General features: G+C 56.5%; 1 protein-coding gene and 1 long non-coding RNA gene across 2 annotated transcripts; one reads left to right on the top strand and one right to left on the bottom strand.

Moving 5' to 3' along the window:
• Window positions 1-3,850: 3,850 nt before the first annotated feature.
• AQP5 (aquaporin 5) lies at window positions 3,851-7,808 on the top strand. Its single transcript, XM_062628360.1, has 4 exons — window positions 3,851-4,695; window positions 5,949-6,113; window positions 6,411-6,494; window positions 6,996-7,808. Exons 1-4 carry the CDS (start codon window positions 4,333-4,335, stop codon window positions 7,179-7,181), a joined length of 798 nt encoding a protein of 265 aa, XP_062484344.1. The 5' UTR covers window positions 3,851-4,332; the 3' UTR covers window positions 7,182-7,808.
• LOC134168553 (uncharacterized) lies at window positions 6,120-15,385 on the bottom strand. The gene is made up of 3 exons (XR_009966578.1): window positions 15,329-15,385; window positions 6,387-6,581; window positions 6,120-6,272 (listed from the first exon to the last, which is right to left on the bottom strand). It is a non-coding gene; the product is annotated as an uncharacterized LOC134168553 (long non-coding RNA).
• Between the last annotated feature and the right edge of the window lie 2,040 nt (window positions 15,386-17,425).

The raw sequence follows: 17,425 nt of genomic DNA on the forward strand, positions 1-17,425 counted from the left end.
CTAAATACATACATAGAGAAATGTCTTTGTCCATTTGCTTTGGGGCTCAAAGGCAGAATGGGAGTGAAAAATCACAGACTGGTTTGGGTTGGAAGGGACCTTAAAGATCCCTGCCACTGACACAGCTTTGAGAACCCTGAGGACACCCATAACGAGCTGCTGGCCCATAAGAGCTCAAAGTGTTTCTCTAGATGGGCAGGAATGCAGCCCCTTCATGTCCCCGATGCAGGTGGCTTCAGTGGAAGGGGCTAGACCTGAAAATCAGGAGCAAGGTTCCCAGCCAAGCTTTCTACTGCGTGATCTCGTCCAGGGCTTCTTCCTACCTGGCCCTTTGCTTTCCCTGATACACATTATTATCCCCATGTGACGATTTAATGATGATTTCAGTGCAAGTTAATAATTAAGGATGCTGGTGCTTCCATTGCACACCAGCCCCAAAGCACTGCCATCCACTGCTACACCTCAGAGACCATCCAGTCATTTCGAAGCACGGAGCAGAGCAATGCTGTTATTAAGCATTAACACTACTCAGCGCTTCAACAGCATTACCCCTATTGACAGGCACCCAGGTTACGAGGTCACTGTGACCACCGTGCTCAGCACAGAAGCCACCAAAGTCTGGGGACAGCTTCGGGACCAGCTTCAAGCCAAAGTGGGGGCACGGCAGCAAAGGACATGGGCACATCCCTCAACCCAAACAGCCTCGTGAGGTTGGAGCTCCAAAGCTCACTCAGGTTGCTAGGGGAAGGCAAAAGCCCTGTTGTTCCAGGGCCAGAGGAGGTCACCTTCATCATCACCCTCAGGCCATCAGAGTAATCCCTCTTATAGGGAGCGCAAGCAGATGGAGGGTTAGATAAGAGAAATCCTTGAGAGCCCAGCCTGCAGCACCCTTACAGAGACATCAACATTAATCCCACTTCTTTCCTACCACCATGGCAAGAAGCAGCCCCAGGAACTGAGGATGAGGAGGGCAAAATGTGCTGCTCCTTGCTCTACTTTAAATTCCCAGGGCATCCCATTTTTATCCCCATCAGTGCCTTGCTGCAACACCCCAGAGCTCAGCCAGCAAGAAACTAACCCAAACTTTCTCCTCTGGCCATCTAACCCCAAATAACCCCAGATTCCAGCAGAAATAGTTGTCTCCTGTTGGTGTTATTACTCCTGCTTGTATTATTGTGCCAGTTTTCAGGTCCTTGCTTGAGACATAGAGCCAACGAGGGCGAAGAAGCAAAACCCAAGCTGGGCTGGGTCTCAGCAGCATTTATAACCCGAATTTGCCAGGCTTTGAGGTTAAACTGAGGGATTTGGGCTGAAATGACACGGAAATGACAAATTAATAGAGCAAATGGGATCAGCGACGTGGGGACGACAGGGACCGACACACGCAGCCACTTAATAACACACACGCCTCCGTGGGTGAGGCAGAGCCCTGGGAGGGCCCCGGGCGAGGATGAGGCACCGGTTGCCTTCCTCCCACCCGGGCACGCTGCACCCCAGCCCCGCAGTGGGCTCAGTGCTCTCCCCATCCAACGCATTACCCCCAAGCCGTGGATGGTCCATGTGGGCAATTGCGGTGTGTGCTGCTATAAGGGAGGAAGAGGAGGAGGAGGAAGGACACAGCTAAACCTGTCCTTGCAAAAAGCCTCCTCATCTTCTTCCCTCCAAAAGCCCAGGGGTGAAACGAGGCGTGCGTGACCCCACCACGTAGGTGTCCGTCTGTCAGCAGCTCCCTGCGTAATGCCTCCTCAACATCTTGCCCAATTCCATTCCGTTTGACACATCAAAGGCACTTTTCAGCTCATACCAGCTCCTTGGAGGGCATGCAGCCAGGAAAGAGGGAAAGGAGCCTTCCCAATGCCTGCTCGACACGGTTCGACATTCCACACAGGAATGCCCCGGTGAGGAAAGGCTAGCAAAGAGCCTCAGGAAAAGAGGGGTTTGCATGGCATGTGGTTAGAGAAACACCTTGTTTCCCTTTGGGAGCCTTCCCCATCATTTCCAGCCTTGTTGGACTGCATCTCCCGGTCAGGAGGATTTTGCTGGGTCGTTATCCACCCCTTGGGAACCTGGGAGAGCCTCTTTAACGCTGCCTTTGAGCCATAAAGTCCCGTGGATGCAAAACACATCCACTTCCAAGGGGGCTCAGCGGTGGGAGAGCAAGGAAAGGGTTTGGAGGACGGGAGCAAGGCGCGTTCGATGCAGCTGGAGCCACAGACAGGGCTGAAGGGAAGCGGCAAGTCATTACCCGGGCTGGAATGTGGCCAGGGTGTCTTGAAATACCAGCTTGCAAAACTTTCACCAAAACACGCCAACGGAGCGGGTGTTTCTAGGATAACAGATCCGACTTTTCCCTCTGCAGCTGCCCCGGGAGCAGCAGCGCCAGGGAAAACCATTAGCAGGAATTAAGGCTGTAACAGAGCCCCGGTCCCTCGGGATGCTCCGGGTCTCTTTGCTGAGCTCAGGACTCGGGGTAGGGCCGGAGGTGAAAGGCTCGTTTCTTTGCAAGTCCCTTTGTCTTGCGGTGGGGAGGAATCCCTCCTCAGCGCTGATCCCATGGGATGTGTGCAGGTCTGGCTGCAGCCAGCAGAAGGCAGCAGTGAAGGGAGCTTTTTAGCGCTTCTGGGGGATGTAAAGAGGGTTTGAAGTGGTTTTACCCAGCTCCTGCATGCAGAGCTTCGCTCACCCTGTGCTGGAGTGATAGGGCAAGGGGTGATGGGTTTAAACCGAAACAGGGGGAGTTCAGGCTGGATGTAAGGAAGCTCTTCCCTGTGGGGGTGGTAGGACACTGAAATGAATTCAACAGAGAAGGTTTGGATGAGCCATCCCTGGCAGTGTTCAAGGCCAGGTTGGATGGGACTTGGAGCAAGCTGCTCTAGTGGAAGGTGTCCCTGCCCGTGGCATGGGTTGGAGCCGGATAAGCTTTAAGGTCCCTTCCAAACCCAAACCATTCCATGATTCTCTGGCTGCTCCTTCAGAGCCAGCCATGGATAACCCCAGTGCTGCATAAGGCACAGAGGTGGCATCACTTGAGGAAGGCAAGATGCAAAGAGAGAAGATCTTTCCCATGGCCGAGGGTTGGAACTTGAGGTTCTTTCCAACCCAAACCCATTTGAAAACATGAAATCAAGTCCTGGCACAAGGCTGCAAGGACCACGAAGGAGCCAAGAATTCACTGTTCACCATCACTAGGCCCTTCTTCCATCCCCAAACCCTCAACCTCAGTCCCCAACAGCTCCCTGATGCACAGCACTGAGAGCTCCCCCCCATTGCAATCCCTGCCAGCCAAGGGATGGAGGGCAACCCCACGGGAACCTGGAAGGAGACGTGGCACCATGGCCTGTGTCCATGCAGAGCCTGTGGCTTTCTGCTGGCATTCCCAAGAGCAAAATCACTGCCCTCGTTGAGCAACAGCTTGAAAGGCAAAAAGAAAAGGTAAGGGCCCGAGATGACAGGGGTAGGATCCACCCTGCCTGGCTACGGGCAGCGAGCACCCCCTGAGCGCCAGCCCAGGCGCTGGCAAAGCCCTCGCTCAATGCCCTGGAAGGAGCAGCAAGGGAGCTAAAGGGATCCACAGTCAGGCTCTGCAGCGATCAGCTGCCTTTACCCAGGCTCCACCACCCCATGCAGGCACCTCCAGCTTGCCTGTGGCTCCCCACATAGGCAAAGCATCCCCCAAAGCCAGCCGAGCTCCAACACCAAAGCGCTTCTTTGCTATGGTTGAGCTGCCTCGGCAGCCTGGGAGCAGCTCCAGGAGCTTCACTTCGCTTTCCATCCCAACATCCCATGTCAACCAAACACACTGGGAATGAGAATTCCCCATTCCAGGAATGCTCCTCCAGCCTAACACCAGGAACAAGACATCCCAGACAGAACTGCAGCCCTCTCCAGCCCGCAGGCCCATGGAGGAGGGGAACGTGAACTACACCTCTGCTAAAGAACCACCCAAAGGCTGGTGAGAGGTGGCAAGAGGGAAAAGCAGAGGAGGGAGCAGGGCTTCGTTATGCAACCGCGTTATCTAACGACCACAGAGACACCCTATAGGGGCTCTTTGTTTGCAGAGGGCAGGATAAAGAAATGCCACCAATATCTGAGTCACTGGTTCACCAAGAGGCTCCGGAGCTATTTTCAGGTGGAAACTTTTCCAGTTTCACATGATAATTTGGGAGGACTGGCTAATTCCCTGGCTCCACCCACCGCCTTGTAACACAGCTCCCTGCTGCTCTTGCATATATAGATAGGTATGGCCCTACAACTGGGTGCAGACAGAAGAGCCCGGAGACAGAGGAAACCCGGACTTTCTTCTTTCCCAGCCGCCCTCTACCCTCTCCCACCATGAAGAAGGAAATACTGACCCTGGCCTTTGCTCGAGCCGTCTTCGTCGAGTTCCTCTCCACGCTCATCTTCGTCTTCATCGGCCTCGGCTCAGCCCTCAAGTGGCCCTCAGCCCTGCCCAGCATCCTCCAGATCTCGCTGGCCTTCGGCCTGGCCATCGGCACGTTGGTGCAGGCGTTTGGCCACATCAGCGGCGCCCACATCAACCCGGCCGTGACCATCGCCTTCTTCGTCGGGAACCAGATCTCCTTCCTCCGGACGCTCTTCTACGTGATTGCCCAACTGGTCGGGGCCATCGCTGGGGCTGGCATCCTCTATGGGGTGACGCCGGCCAATACCCGTGGTAACCTGGCCATCAACGCTGTAAGTATCCCCACCTGGAGATGGTTCGCCTTGCCAGGCGCGTTCCCCTTCCCTTCTGAGTGGGTCGCTTGTGCCAGCGCCAGCTCGGAGAGCCGAATCCATCTCAGTGCATTGCATAGAGGGATGGGAATGGGCTAGGAGCAAACCCCGGCATAGCCAGCAGAGGATTGACATGACAGATTCATTGTGCGGGGTAATAAATGGCATGTTTTTTTTCCCCTTCTTTAATAAGTGCTTCCTTTATCCTAAGGGCCTGAGTGAGTCACCAGCACCATTGAGATGTTCTTGACTGCAGCCTCTCCACCTGGAGATTAGTGCTGGGATAGGAGCTGTGCCAGGACAGAGGCTGGAGGGCAGGGAGCAGAGCCAGCACGGGCAGGGGGAGCGGAGCCCGCTGGCACTGCTGCACTGGGGGAGCTGGGGATGAGAGGAGGATGGAGAAGAGCTGAAGGATCAATCACGGGGAGGCAGCGAGGGGGTGCTCTTGGAGGAGAAGGGGGGCATTGGCCCCCTGGGAGATAAGTGGGGATGAGGAGCTTGTCTCAAACCCTTGGGAAGAGCTGGGAAACCACCTGAAATGGGAGCAATGAAGCTTCTGCTCCAACCACATCGGGTCTGGCCCCCTGGGATCAGCACAGGCTTGGGGCAGAGGGATCAGTCACTAGGGTGAGATGCTGCGTGCATCTCGTTCCCACATGCTCCCGGTCCCAAACTGGTCAGCTTTAGCTAAAAACCATGGGTCTTGGGGCACTTTGTCCTTCCCAAGCCCAGTGGGGTCCAGTCCATCTGACAGATCCCAACGGTGAGCACAAAGGTGCTGGGACAACAGCCCAGCCTTCACCCCAACCCTCTCCCTTCATCCCATGCCCACAAAGCAGAGGGGGAGATGAATCAGGATGCAACAGCTTGCAAGGATCAAGGGGAAAAGAAACAGAGGGGGGAAAAAGGGGCAAATCCATGTGGGGTTTGGTGGGGAAACACCGAGTGTAGTGGAGACAAGCAAGTGGAAAGAGACTGGAGAGCGCTGGGAAGGGAGAGATCAGGAGGGAGGCAGATTTGGGGCCAAGAAAGGTAGTTTCTTTTCAGGGAAAGAAGCCCTGGAAGCAGAGCACCTTGTGCCCAAAGGCTGGGCAGGGGAGCTGGGGGGCTTCTCTTTCATGGCTTTGCAAGCCCAAACCCACCAGCAAAGCCCTCAAGTGGCGTTGCTGAGCCCTAGGGCTGGGTGATGACTGTTGGCTTTTGCTGGTTGGCAGCTCAACAACAACACGACCCCCGGGCAGGCCCTCGTGGTGGAGATCATCCTCACCTTCCAGCTGGCCGCCTGCATCTTCGCATCCACGGACAACCGGAGGAGCGGCAACGTGGGCGCCCCGGCGCTGTCCATCGGGCTCTCTGTTGCCGTGGGGCACTTGGTGGGGGTGAGTGGCCAGGCAGAGGGTCCTGCTGGGACAGAGCTCCCCCAAAATAACCCCCCTGCGGTCGGTCCCAGAGGGAGCTGCGTTGGGAGAGCCAACGGGACATAGCGGGGCTCCTTGTCCATGGTGATGTGGGGAAGGATGGCATCCATCCCAGGCTCCCTGCAAGAGAGACAGCACCAGGGACCGCTTCCGTCCCTGCTCCTGGGAAGTTCTCCCTGCCTGCTAAGCCAGAGGTTAAGGTGCAGAGGCCGGGTTCAGATGCTGCACCTTAACCTGGTCTCCTTTCCACACTGACAGATCTACTTCACCGGCTGCTCCATGAACCCAGCGCGCTCCTTCGGGCCCGCCGTCGTCGTGAGGAGGTTCAGCTCGGCGCATTGGGTGAGCATCAGGGCTCGGGACCAAGCTGCATGAGATGCAGGGCAAGGGAGAGGGCAGTGATTGCACCAGGGCGGGATGTTTTCAAGCCTGAAAGGATAAAAGGGACTGGAGAACATGTGATGAATGGATTGGAAACAGGTTATCCCCATAGCACAGAGCCAGTATAGCCCCCATGCAACGGTGCAGAATGAGCTAGGGCATCATCTGATGCCCATAAAGCCCATGGAGAAGCTCAGCTTTGGCTTTCCACTCACCTACTGAACCTGCAAGTTCAGACCCAACCTTTCAGAGCAGGCTTGGCGCTTCCTTTCCAGCACACCACATCTCTGCACTCATAAAGAGCTTGAAGAGATTTCAGCCCAAGAAGTCTACTGGGATGGGTATTTGCATCTCTGCATGGGACAGGAGATGCGGAGCAGTGAGGGATGCTGGTGTAATGGCTGGACGTGGTGCACCATCCTCCAGGACCTGCTTTCACCCTCTTCCTTGTTTGCTTTCTAGGTGTTCTGGGTTGGACCCATCCTTGGGGCTTGCTTGGCCTCACTGCTCTACTTCTACATCCTGGTCCCCTACTGCATGAACCTGTCAGATAGGGTTGCCATCATCAAGGGCACCTACGAGTCAGAGGAGGAGTGGGAAGAGCAGAGAGAGGAGAGGAAGAAATCCATGGAGCTGACCCCACCATAGGAAGAGTTAGGAAAGAGCAAGCAGAAGGAGGGGAGGAAGCCCCACACATGGGCTCATGTGTGCACCAATGACCACATCCAGCTACAGCAGACTCTTAAGCAAAAGCCTTGCAACCCAAAGACCACCTGTGGCTAAGAAAGGAGCATTGCAGTGTCTGTATATAACCCCTCTACACGAGTGTGAGCGCTAGAACCTCTCCTAAGCTTAACTGCAGCCAGCGAAGGCATCTCAGCCTAGGGCAGCCTCAGCTGCAGCTTTGCACCCATGGGGCTGCATCCCTGCCCTCCTGGGTGCCAGTTGTGCACCGCTGGCAGGGGCCTGAGCCCGCATGTGCTGGTGCACAACAGGATTTCACCCCTGCATCTGACGGCCCAGGGGATGGAAACACCTTGTAGAGCCCAGCAGAGAAGAAGGACCGCTTTGGGCAAGGTGGGTGCAGCCCAATTCCCCGCTTCCTCCCCGCCACAGGGCCAACGCTACCCATAGATGCTCTTTGTCACGCATTAGCTGGTGCTGGTGAGTCCTTTTTATTCATGGCTGCGGAAAGAACCATGATTCGTGCATTTTGTGTCGAGATCTTTGTAATATAGGATATTATTTATTGTGAATAAAGGGAATTTTAAACAAGCCACGGGCATCAGATTGTAGGAGGAAAGAATGGGTGAAGCTGGCTGCAGAGACATCCCAAAGGGCAAGAGACACCCCAAAGGGCAAGAGACACCCCAAAGGGCAAGAGACACCCCAAAGGGCAAGAGACACCCCAAAGGGCAAGAGACACCCCAAAGGGCAGCTCCTAGACCCCAAGCCCTGTGGGAACAGGCACTATGGGGTGGTTTGGGAGGCGATAGTGGCTAGGATGAACCAGTGCAGGAGATGCCTCACAAGCAGGACCCAGGTCCAGGGCAGTGTGAAGCCCATCGGCAGGGCTGGCAGGAGCAGGGAGGAGCAGGCAGCAATCCTTCACGCTCCAGTTTGAGTCAGGCTTTCTGCCATACCAGTTCTCCCACTGGTGCCCTCAAAAGCTGACCCACAACGCTCCCAGCCCCTCGCCCGGTGCCAAACCCACACCTTCGCCCTGACCTCCTGATGGAGCCCTGCTCTTCCAGTTCTGCCACCACCTTCTGCCAAAGCGCCTCGCGCCAGCCTGGCCGTGGGGACACCGGCTCCATCCCTCCCCTCTGGCCTCCCAAATCCAGCCCCAGGCAAAGCTCCATCGCAGCCCCGCTTTGTGCTGCGGAGATGAGGCTTCTGCTGAGCACAGACCCCAAAGGAGGTGGGAGATGCTCGTCCAGGAGCTACCTGATGCAGCTTGATGCCCATCAGAAGGGTCATGCCCCCTTTGCATGGGAGATGGGCAGCATCACCCCTATTTGAAGCAGCTTTGCAACCCAGGCTGAGCCTGGGTAGCAGCAGACCCTTATCCCTCCTTTTCCTTTACCCTCTCTGCTCTGGCCCTCAACACAAGAGGTGGGGGACAAGCAAGAGGAGAAAAGGAGGGGAAAAAGCCCTTAGTTTGGGTCACACAGAGCTAAGGAGCTAAACCCACATCCTGTACCCTGCCTTAACCCTCCCAAGCCACCCCTCCTCAGGGACGGGCTGAGGCAACAGCCCCTCTGTGCCTCAGTTTCCCCCTTTCTTAAGGGCAGAGAATAATCAGCAGCACAATCACACATGGAATGCTGCTGCTCTCCAGACACAAGCCCCAGGGGGGAACACTCAAGCACCTCCAGAACCCAGAGACACCCCTCTCAAAGCACCCCAACAGCCCAAAACCTGCATCCAACAATCTCCTTCCACGGCAGCCCTGGCCCCTGAGGATGCACCCTGAGCATCCCTCTTCGCTTTGCTGCTCTAAACCCCATCCACCCCAGCATCCAGGAGTCCTGGCATACCCCACACCCCATAAAGGGACTCAGGGAGCAGCACAGCACCCCACGGAGGGGCCCAGCTCCCAGCAGCACTTCCAGTGTGCCCAACAAGCAGCAGAAAGGCGGGCTGGGTGTGAGCCCTCCATGGGATGAATCAGAGCATCTGCCACAGCAGCTCTGCGTCAGCACAAAAGGCAGCCAGCGCCTGGCTCGAAAACACAGGATGGACCCAGGCAGGGCTGGGGGGGGCAGCTGGGAGGGAGCACAAGCAATGAACCCCCCAACCCTTCCCCATTGCACGGGCAGGGGTAGACCCTGAAGCAGAGCGAGCGCCGGCAGCATCCTGCCCGGTGCAGAGCTCCTGGTGCTCGTGTCACCCCTTCCCCACCCAGCTTCGTGCTGGTCCCTGGTAGATGCAATCCATGGCAGAGAGCTTGCGTTTAATCCAGCCCAAAGCCTGGCATCCTGCAAGGGATGTGAGCTCACCTGTGCCAGGGCAGAGCCCAGGTCGTGGCTGGGGAGCCCCAAGGTCCTTCTGCCTGTTCCTGCCTGCCCAGGGATGGGAACAGCGGTGCTTAAACCCGGAGAAACTTGGGTCTTTTGAAGGCTTCGAGCCCCGTTTTCAATGGGGCTGTTACTGCTTTCCCCTGCAACGGGAGCTGCCATGCACCCCATCACCCCCCCTCCCTATGGCCACAGGGATTCAGCACCAGTGGGGTTAGAAGGGTGTGAATTCAATCAGTGCCTTGTACCACCGGTTCCTCGCACATCCCCTGGTTTAGAGGTGCATCAGGTGAGACTATGGCACTGCAGCACATCCTTCTTGTACGTACGTGCCATAATGAGGTGCAGTTACCCCCTAAACGCCCCCCTACCAGCAGTTGCTTTGCACCAAGAGCATTTCACAGACTGTTTCTCACTCTGGAGCATCTTTTCCATTAAAAGAGCTTTTAAAAAGGTCCTTTTTTGTTGTTCTGGCAAGGAGGAAACCCCCAACTTTTCCCCATGTTGTAGCAACCTTGAAACCTTATATCTCCTCACGCATCAAAGAGCTTTCAATCTGTTTAAGGAAGGGCTCTTTGTGCAGCATCTAAAGTCCCTGAAACACAAGCTTGCTGGGCCATTGTAGACACAGGGGAGGGAACCAAGTGCTTGAGGAGAAACAAGATCCTGTGGCAATACCCCCATTAAACAAGGGTATTTCCAATGGGTTGTAGGTGCCTCTTTGCGTCAGCCCTTGGCAAAGGATCAGCCCAGCTCCCTCCATCCCTCGGATAACGCTGCCCAACCTGGGAGCGCATCCCTGCCACCGGGGCTGGGCTTTGCAACCCCAAACGCTTTGCTTCAAGCTGGAGTTTGACTTCCCATGGAAAGCGCCTGGAGAACAAAGCAAAGCGAAGACCTGCTGGTCGAGAACAGGGCCATGAGAGACGGAGGCACCCAGGCAAGCGCAGGGCAGGCGCGGAAGCATCGCAGAGGGGGACTGCAGCCCACCGAGTGGCCCAGGAAAGCAACGACCCCTCCAGGAGCAGCTTTGCTGGAGAGCCCCAAGCAGCCAAGGACCAACTCAGGAGCCATAAGGAAGCCAAGCTACAGATGTTCTCCCTTGGCTGCAGCTCTGCAGCGCACCGGGAGATGCGGGAGGCTCTCGAGATGCTTCCTGTGCATCACCCAGGGCAGCAGAGGGACGGCAGAGCCCGGCAGGACGTTGGTGTTAGTCACACTCCAGCCCGTGCCAGCACCCACCTCCTCTGGAGCGCACGCACCGAGCTTCCCCCTCCTACTCAGCCTCTGCCCAGCCTCGAGCTGCTGCGGTCCCGGTTCTGTGACCCTTCCTGTTGGCACCGGGAGCAGCCTCCACCTCAGCATCCACCGCCTTCATCCGTGTTTGATCGTGGGCTTCTAGCATAGAACGGATTGGGTTGGAAGGGACCTTAAAGCACATCCAGTTCCAACCCCCTGCCACGGGCAGGGACACCTTCCACTAGAGCAGCTTGCTCCAAGCCCCTGTGGCCAGCGTGGCCTTGATGGCATGGAGCATCCAAACCTTGCCCATTCAACCCATTCCAGTGTCCCAGCACCCTCACAGGGAAGAACTTCCTCATCTCCAACCTGAACTCCCCCTGATCCACTCTGAACCCATCACCCCTTGTCCCATCGCTCCAGTCCCTGATGCAGGTCCCTCCCCAGCATCCTTGTAGCCCCCTTCAGGCACTGGAAGCTGCTCTGAGCTCCCCACGCAGCTTCTCTGCTCCAGCCCCTGAGCATCCTCATGGCCTCCTCTGGCTTTTCTCCCCCACCTCCATGTCCTTCTTATGCTGAGGACCCCAGCACTGCACACAGGTACGACTCGGGTTGAATGCAGCAGCACATCAGGTCAGGCTTCAGCACCCACCAGCAACAGGCACCACTGCTCAGGTGAGTGTGAAGCCACCAGTGCTCTGCTTTGGTCCTTGCTTCAGCATCGGTGCAGTGCACCAAGGCCCTGCTGAGTGCATGGGGAGATGCAGCACCATAATACACGGGAATACAGGAGGAGGATTGCCCCAAATAAACCTGCAATTCAAGAGATGAAGGGCAGAAGATGTCCAGAGCCCTGGGAGGGCAAAAGGATCTGTTCCCACCTCAACACCCCCCTAGAGCCCTAAAAATGCCTCTTTAAAGCACCTAAAGACTTGGAGTTATTTGAGTTATAATCGATATAATAATAGGGAGTTATTAACAGATGCCTCAAGGCTGGGGACCAGAAGGGGACAGTGACTGGGCTGCTTCTGCAGTAAGCCTGGAGCAGCACCCATGGGTGCCTGGGACATCTCTTGCTGCCCTCTGCTGGGATGCTCCATGGAGAACAAGCAAGAAACCAGGAAAATCCTCACCAGAGGGAGGTTTCTTAAGAGTAAAAGAGGGAGAAAAACCCCACTCCTGCTTCCAGCCACTCTTCTCCAAAGAGCAGCCTCAGCATCCCATATGAAAACAAGGCTCTCTCCCTGCCTGGACCACAGGCTCTGCGCTGCTGGCTCAGGGCTGCGTTTCTGCTGCCAACTTCCCTCTTGCTCCAAGGTTTTGCCTCCCCTTCTCCAGGATACAGCCCCGTTTGTTCTTCACCTCCCTCCTGCAAACAGGCAAAGTCCAAGAGCGGCCCCAAGAAGGGCTCCTTGTGCTGCGGGGTGGCGACGGCAATCAAAGAGAGTCATAAAGTAAAGAAGGGAAAACAAAGAAGCAACCCTAAGGTCTGCCTGACAAAGGGGCTTTGTTGGGAAAGGGCAGCTCCGGAGCCAGGAGGGTTTTCCAGGCACAAGGAGAGCACAAGGACTTCGCAAGCAAGGAAGGGATTAAGCAGCTTTAAGCCCCAGCCCAGTAAGAGGCCTCTGAACTGGCTGAGCTCCCACCCCGGGGCTGATGCACACTCAGCATTTGGGCTGCTTTCCCCCCAAAACAAGCGATCCCCAAGCTCGTGGCATCCAACCAGCATCGGGATGCACAGGAGGACGAGTCCCCATGCCCAGCCTTGCTGTGTGGGAAGGCTCCTGGAGAGCCAGGATCCAATGGGGCTCAGAAACCACCCCTAAAACCATAACCACCACCAAACAAAACACAGCCGAGCATCTGGCAAGCATCCTCCAGGATACGGCCCTTGGCTGCCGGCTTGACATTAATCCTGCTTGGCAAGACAGCAAGAGCTCTCCTGCCCCCAAGCCAGGTACAGCTGCAGGTTGATATAATGCCCTCTTGTGCAGCTGGGGAGGGGAAGAACAGGATCAAAACAAGCTCAAGATGCCCTGTACAGTTTGCCTTTTCTTGTCAAAGGGCCTCAAAGAGAGAGAAATCAATTCCCCTTCCCCAAGGATTCTCTCAGCTGCTGGGATTTCCCCCCTCTCATTCCCAAGGAGGGCATTTCTCCTGTGATGGAGCAGCTCTTTCCCTGCCTGAGCGGTTCCAGCAGCAGAAAACGAACCCTTTCTCCTCTCCTGAAGGAAATTCCTTAGTTTTCAAGCTACTCACCCAACCAACCGCTTTCCAACAGGGAACCATCCCCCCTCCTCCTTTAAAAGGCCAGAGTCCATAGGAATTATGATAGCTGCTATCAGCATCCATCCGCATCAAAGGGGAAAGGGATATAAACCACTATCAGCTTATTTTGTTCCAACCAGATAAGAAAACCTCTATGGCTCTTTCACAAAGAAACCCTGCAAGAGCAGTTAATGGGGAGATAAAGCTTGGATGGAAGTCGGGTGTGTAAACAGTGACATCAAGAGGCTCCTTATCTCTGTGCCTTTGTCCCGGTGTTTGCTTTAGATGTGGGGCTCAGCACTGAAGCTGAGCATCAGGAACCAGCTCCCCTCTGCACAGGCAGCATCCCTGCAAGAGCAAGAGCCTGGCCTTGGGTTTACTCATCCCTGCCTTGGGTTTACTCATCCTTTATAATTCAACCCCCAGATACGCATTTTTCCATGGAAACAGCATGTGAAGAAAACACCTTTCTCTAGCAGCAGCCCCAGCTTTTCAGTGCCTCACTGTCTCAGTGCATTAACAAGGCTCTTCCCCACCACAAAGGGCTTCCATCCGCATCAAGACACATTCCGAATCAAGCTGTAAGCGAGCCGTTCTGCAGCACCAGGGGGATCAGGAGGGAGCATCCTGCAGCACATCAGTGTGTGCTGTTTAGCACCAGCCCCAGTCTCAGAGCTAGAGCAGAGCGGTCAAATCTGGTACCCACAATTGCTAGGAGGGCCCAGGAGCTGCAGGTCCGAAGGCGACCCCTGCTCCAATCTGATGGGGCTTAATTCATGGAATGGTTTGGGTTGGAAGGGACCTTAAACCTCATCCAGCTCCAACCCCACCATAGGCAGGGGCACCTTCCACTGGAGCAGCGTGCTCCAACCTGGCCTTGAACACTGCCAGGGATGGAGCATCCAAACCTTCTCCATTCAATCCATCCCAGTGTCCCAGCACCCTCACACTAAGGAGCTTCCTCATCTCCAACCTAACACCCCCCGTTCCACTCTGAACCCATCACCCCCTGTCCCATCGCCCCCGTCCCTGATGCAGGTCCCTCTCCAGCATCCTTGTACCCCCCTCCAGGCACTGGAAGCTGCTCTGAGCTCCCGACGCAGCTTCTCTGGTCCAGCCCCAATGCCCTCAGCCTGGCTCCTATGGGAGCTGCTCCAGCCACTGAGCATCCTCATGGCCTTGCTCCAGCAGCTCCATGTCCATGCTGAGGACCCCAGCACTGCACACAGCTCCTCTACAAGGCTTGGACATTGCAAGCGTGAACCCTGCACTAACATCTTGCAATAGGGCAGCAAATGAGCTTCCAATCTGCAGGTAAAGGAGCTGAGGCCATAGGGTCCCCATTCTGCCGCTGCAGCAGGGTGCAGCTCCCCTGTTTATCATTGCACATCCCCTGGGGTAGATGGAAAGCCATGGGCAAGCCGTCCCCGGCTGAGCAAACACAGCTTCTCTACCTCAACAGGCAAGTGAATCTGGAGGCATAATTTGTCATCTAATTGCAGCAACACACCCAGGATTAATTGGTGCATTTGGATGCAAAGCAGGTTTTATTTATGGCTCGCTCAGGTTTCAGCAGCCCATTGCCAGCAAGCCCTGCCAAGGTAAAAGCCATGGCAAACAGGCAAAGAAGGGCTCAAAGAGGGAGCTTTGGCAGTGCTTGGTGAATCACACACTAAGCTGCTGAGGGCCCATTGACATCAAGAGGCTGAAGTGCAAACCTCGGCCACCTTAGCGCCGGGCTCTATTTGAGGCTGTTTCAGCCCATGGACAATGATAACTTGTCTCATGAGGGCCCCCAAGACCTTGAGAGCATCACAGGCAGGAAGAAGAGGCAGGTGAGAAAACAAACCTGACAGGGCTCTCCAGGTGTCAAAGCCAAGGGGACACGGAGCAGAAAGGAACCGTGTTAAAGAGGGGACATGGAGCAGGAGCAAACCCTTCCCCACCATCTCCCCTTGTCCCAGACAAACCCAAACCAACCCTACCCCTACGTGAGGGGTAGGGCAGGCTTCAAGCACGTCAGCACCAAGCCCACGTTGACAAACCCAACCCCATGGGCATCACCACAGATGCTCCTCACACGCTCACAGCTTTGCTTGCCCAGAGCTGCCCCAGTGCAGCTCCCGCTGGGCCCCAGCATGACCCAGCAATGGCTTGGTGCTGGGCCAGGGTGCCCACAAGGGGCTGAGCCGGCTCCAAACCACCTCAGAGCACCCAGCACAGCCCTTAGCACCCGCTCTCCTCTGGGAGGGGAAGGGAAGCATCCACCTTTCAGCGCAGAGCATCATGCTGAGAGCACAGGGAGCAAGGGGCAGCCAAAGAGGACCAGGAGGGATGTCCAGGGAGCAGGAGGGATGGCAAACTCCCAGGGTTGAAGACCATGGGTGGACTGAGCACCAGGCTTTGTAGGCAGCAAGAGCTCAACCAGGTGAGGTGGATTGCTGAGGCTGATTGCTGGGGTTTCGGGAGTAAAATGCACTGATTGACCCAGGTGAAAGGACAGAGCCTCTGATCTGACCCCAATCACCATCAGCTCCCACTGGTGAGGAGCTGTGGAGCAATGAGAGGATGCTGTGAGGGAAGGGAAGGATGGACAGAGGAAGGATGGACAGCTCTGAGCTCCTCACTACAAGAGAGACACTGAGGTGCTGGAGCGGGGCCAGAGAAGGGCAGCGGAGCTGGTGCAGGGCCTGGAGCACAGGGGTGATGGGGAACGGCTGAGGGACCGGGGGGGGTTCAGATGGAGAAGAGAAGGCTCAGGGAGGAGCTGATCGCTCACTGACAGCAGGATGGAGCCACGAAGGGGCTGCTCCCAAGGGGTGGGACAAGAGGAAACGGCCTCAAGCTGCACCAGGGCAGGTTTAGATGGAGCTGAGGAACAATTCCTGCCCCAAAGCGTGCTCAGGCATTGGAACAGGCTGCCCAGGGCAGGGCTGCAGGCACCGTCCCTGCAAGCGCTCACACACCCTCAGTGCAATGGGTTAGGGGTGGCCTTGGGACTGTTGGAGTGGACGAGCTTAAAGCTCTTTTCCAGCCTGGTTGATGCTCCTGGCTCCTCTCTGACAGAGGAAGGCCGCCACCTGCTGTCCATGCACACAGAAAACGGGACAAAATGGGACGAACTGGGCCAAAATCCGGCTCCTCCCGCACATCAGGTTGCCCAGAGAGGGTGGTGGATGCCCCATCCCTGGACACAATCCAGGCCGGGTTGGATGCGGTTCTCAGCAACCTCATCGAATTGAAGATGCCCCTGCTCCTTGCAAGGAGATTGGACCGGCTGGTTTTGAAGATCCGATCCAACCCAAGCTATTCCATGATCCTATGATCTTATAAGAGAGATTCATGCCCCCATGGTGCGGTCCTTTAGGGTGGCAGAGCCACCAGCAAGCCAACCAGGTGGAAAGGGAAGGACCACAGAGGGCGCTTGGAACCAGGAGCGCAGCATCAGTGGGGAGAGCTCCTGCAGGACCCTTCTCCAACCCACCCCGCTCGGTGCTGGCTGAGCTGAGCACTGCGGGGTCCTCCGTGGGGCCGGGGAGAGGCGGGATGGGGGGGGGGGGGACGGGACCCCATCACAACCAGAGTCAGCGTGAGCTCCTTGGGTGCCATTCAGAAACCTCTCTGGGAGTGATGGGTGCAAGAACCTCTCTGGGAGTGATGGGTGCAAGAACCTCTATGGGAGTGATGGGTGCAAGAACCTCTCTGGGAGTGATGGGTGCAAGAACCTCTCTGGGAGTGATGGGTGCAAGAACCTCTCTGGGAGTGATGGGTGCAAGAACCTCTCTGGGAGTGATGGGTGCAAGAACCTCTCTGGGAGTGATGGGTGCAAGAACCTCTATGGGAGTGATGGGTGCAAGAACCTCTCTGGGAGTGATGGGTGCGAGCGCTCCCGGAAGGCTGAGCTCATTAATCCCCGCTGATGACAGGCTCCGTGCTGAGGCCACCGCTGGCCCTCATTAGGAGGCTCCTCCAGATGAGCCCCTGCTGAGCACCAGCCCCGTGCTGACAGTGATGGGAGCTGCAGGGAGCTCTTCCGTAGCGCAATAATTACCCAGCCCCGGGCAGAAAGGTCCCGGGGGCAGAGCACAGAGAGGAGCCGGAGCCTTCATCTCCTCCGGGGCTCGTGTTGGATGCAGGGGAAGCGGGGTCCCGCTTGCCTCTGCCCATTGACAGGGTGACACAGGACACCTTTAGTCCCCTGAGCGCTGGACCACGGGCGGTCCACAGCCAAGAGCTTCAAACTGCCCCCGTCAGAGAGAGGCAGGAGCAGCCCTCAGAGGTTCAGGGAGCTCCTGCAGCTTCAGGGAGCTGAGGGCTCTGCTCCACTGCCAGCGATGGAGCAGCCAAACCTTCCCCGTTCAACCC

The sequence above is a fragment of the Pezoporus occidentalis genome, unplaced genomic scaffold, assembly GCF_034315485.1.
Source record: "Pezoporus occidentalis ecotype Australia unplaced genomic scaffold, CSIRO_AGI_Poc_V1 ctg314, whole genome shotgun sequence".
In the NCBI taxonomy this organism is placed as follows: domain Eukaryota; kingdom Metazoa; phylum Chordata; class Aves; order Psittaciformes; family Psittacidae; genus Pezoporus; species Pezoporus occidentalis.

Coding starts and splice junctions, on each gene's coding strand:
- AQP5 (XM_062628360.1), top strand. CDS start 4,333: ATGAAGAAGGAAATACTGACCCTGGCCTTTGCTCGAGCCGTCTTCGTC. Junction 4,696..5,948: donor GTAACCTGGCCATCAACGCT/GTAAGTATCCCC, acceptor GCTGGTTGGCAG/CTCAACAACAACACGACCCC. Junction 6,114..6,410: donor CCGTGGGGCACTTGGTGGGG/GTGAGTGGCCAG, acceptor CCACACTGACAG/ATCTACTTCACCGGCTGCTC.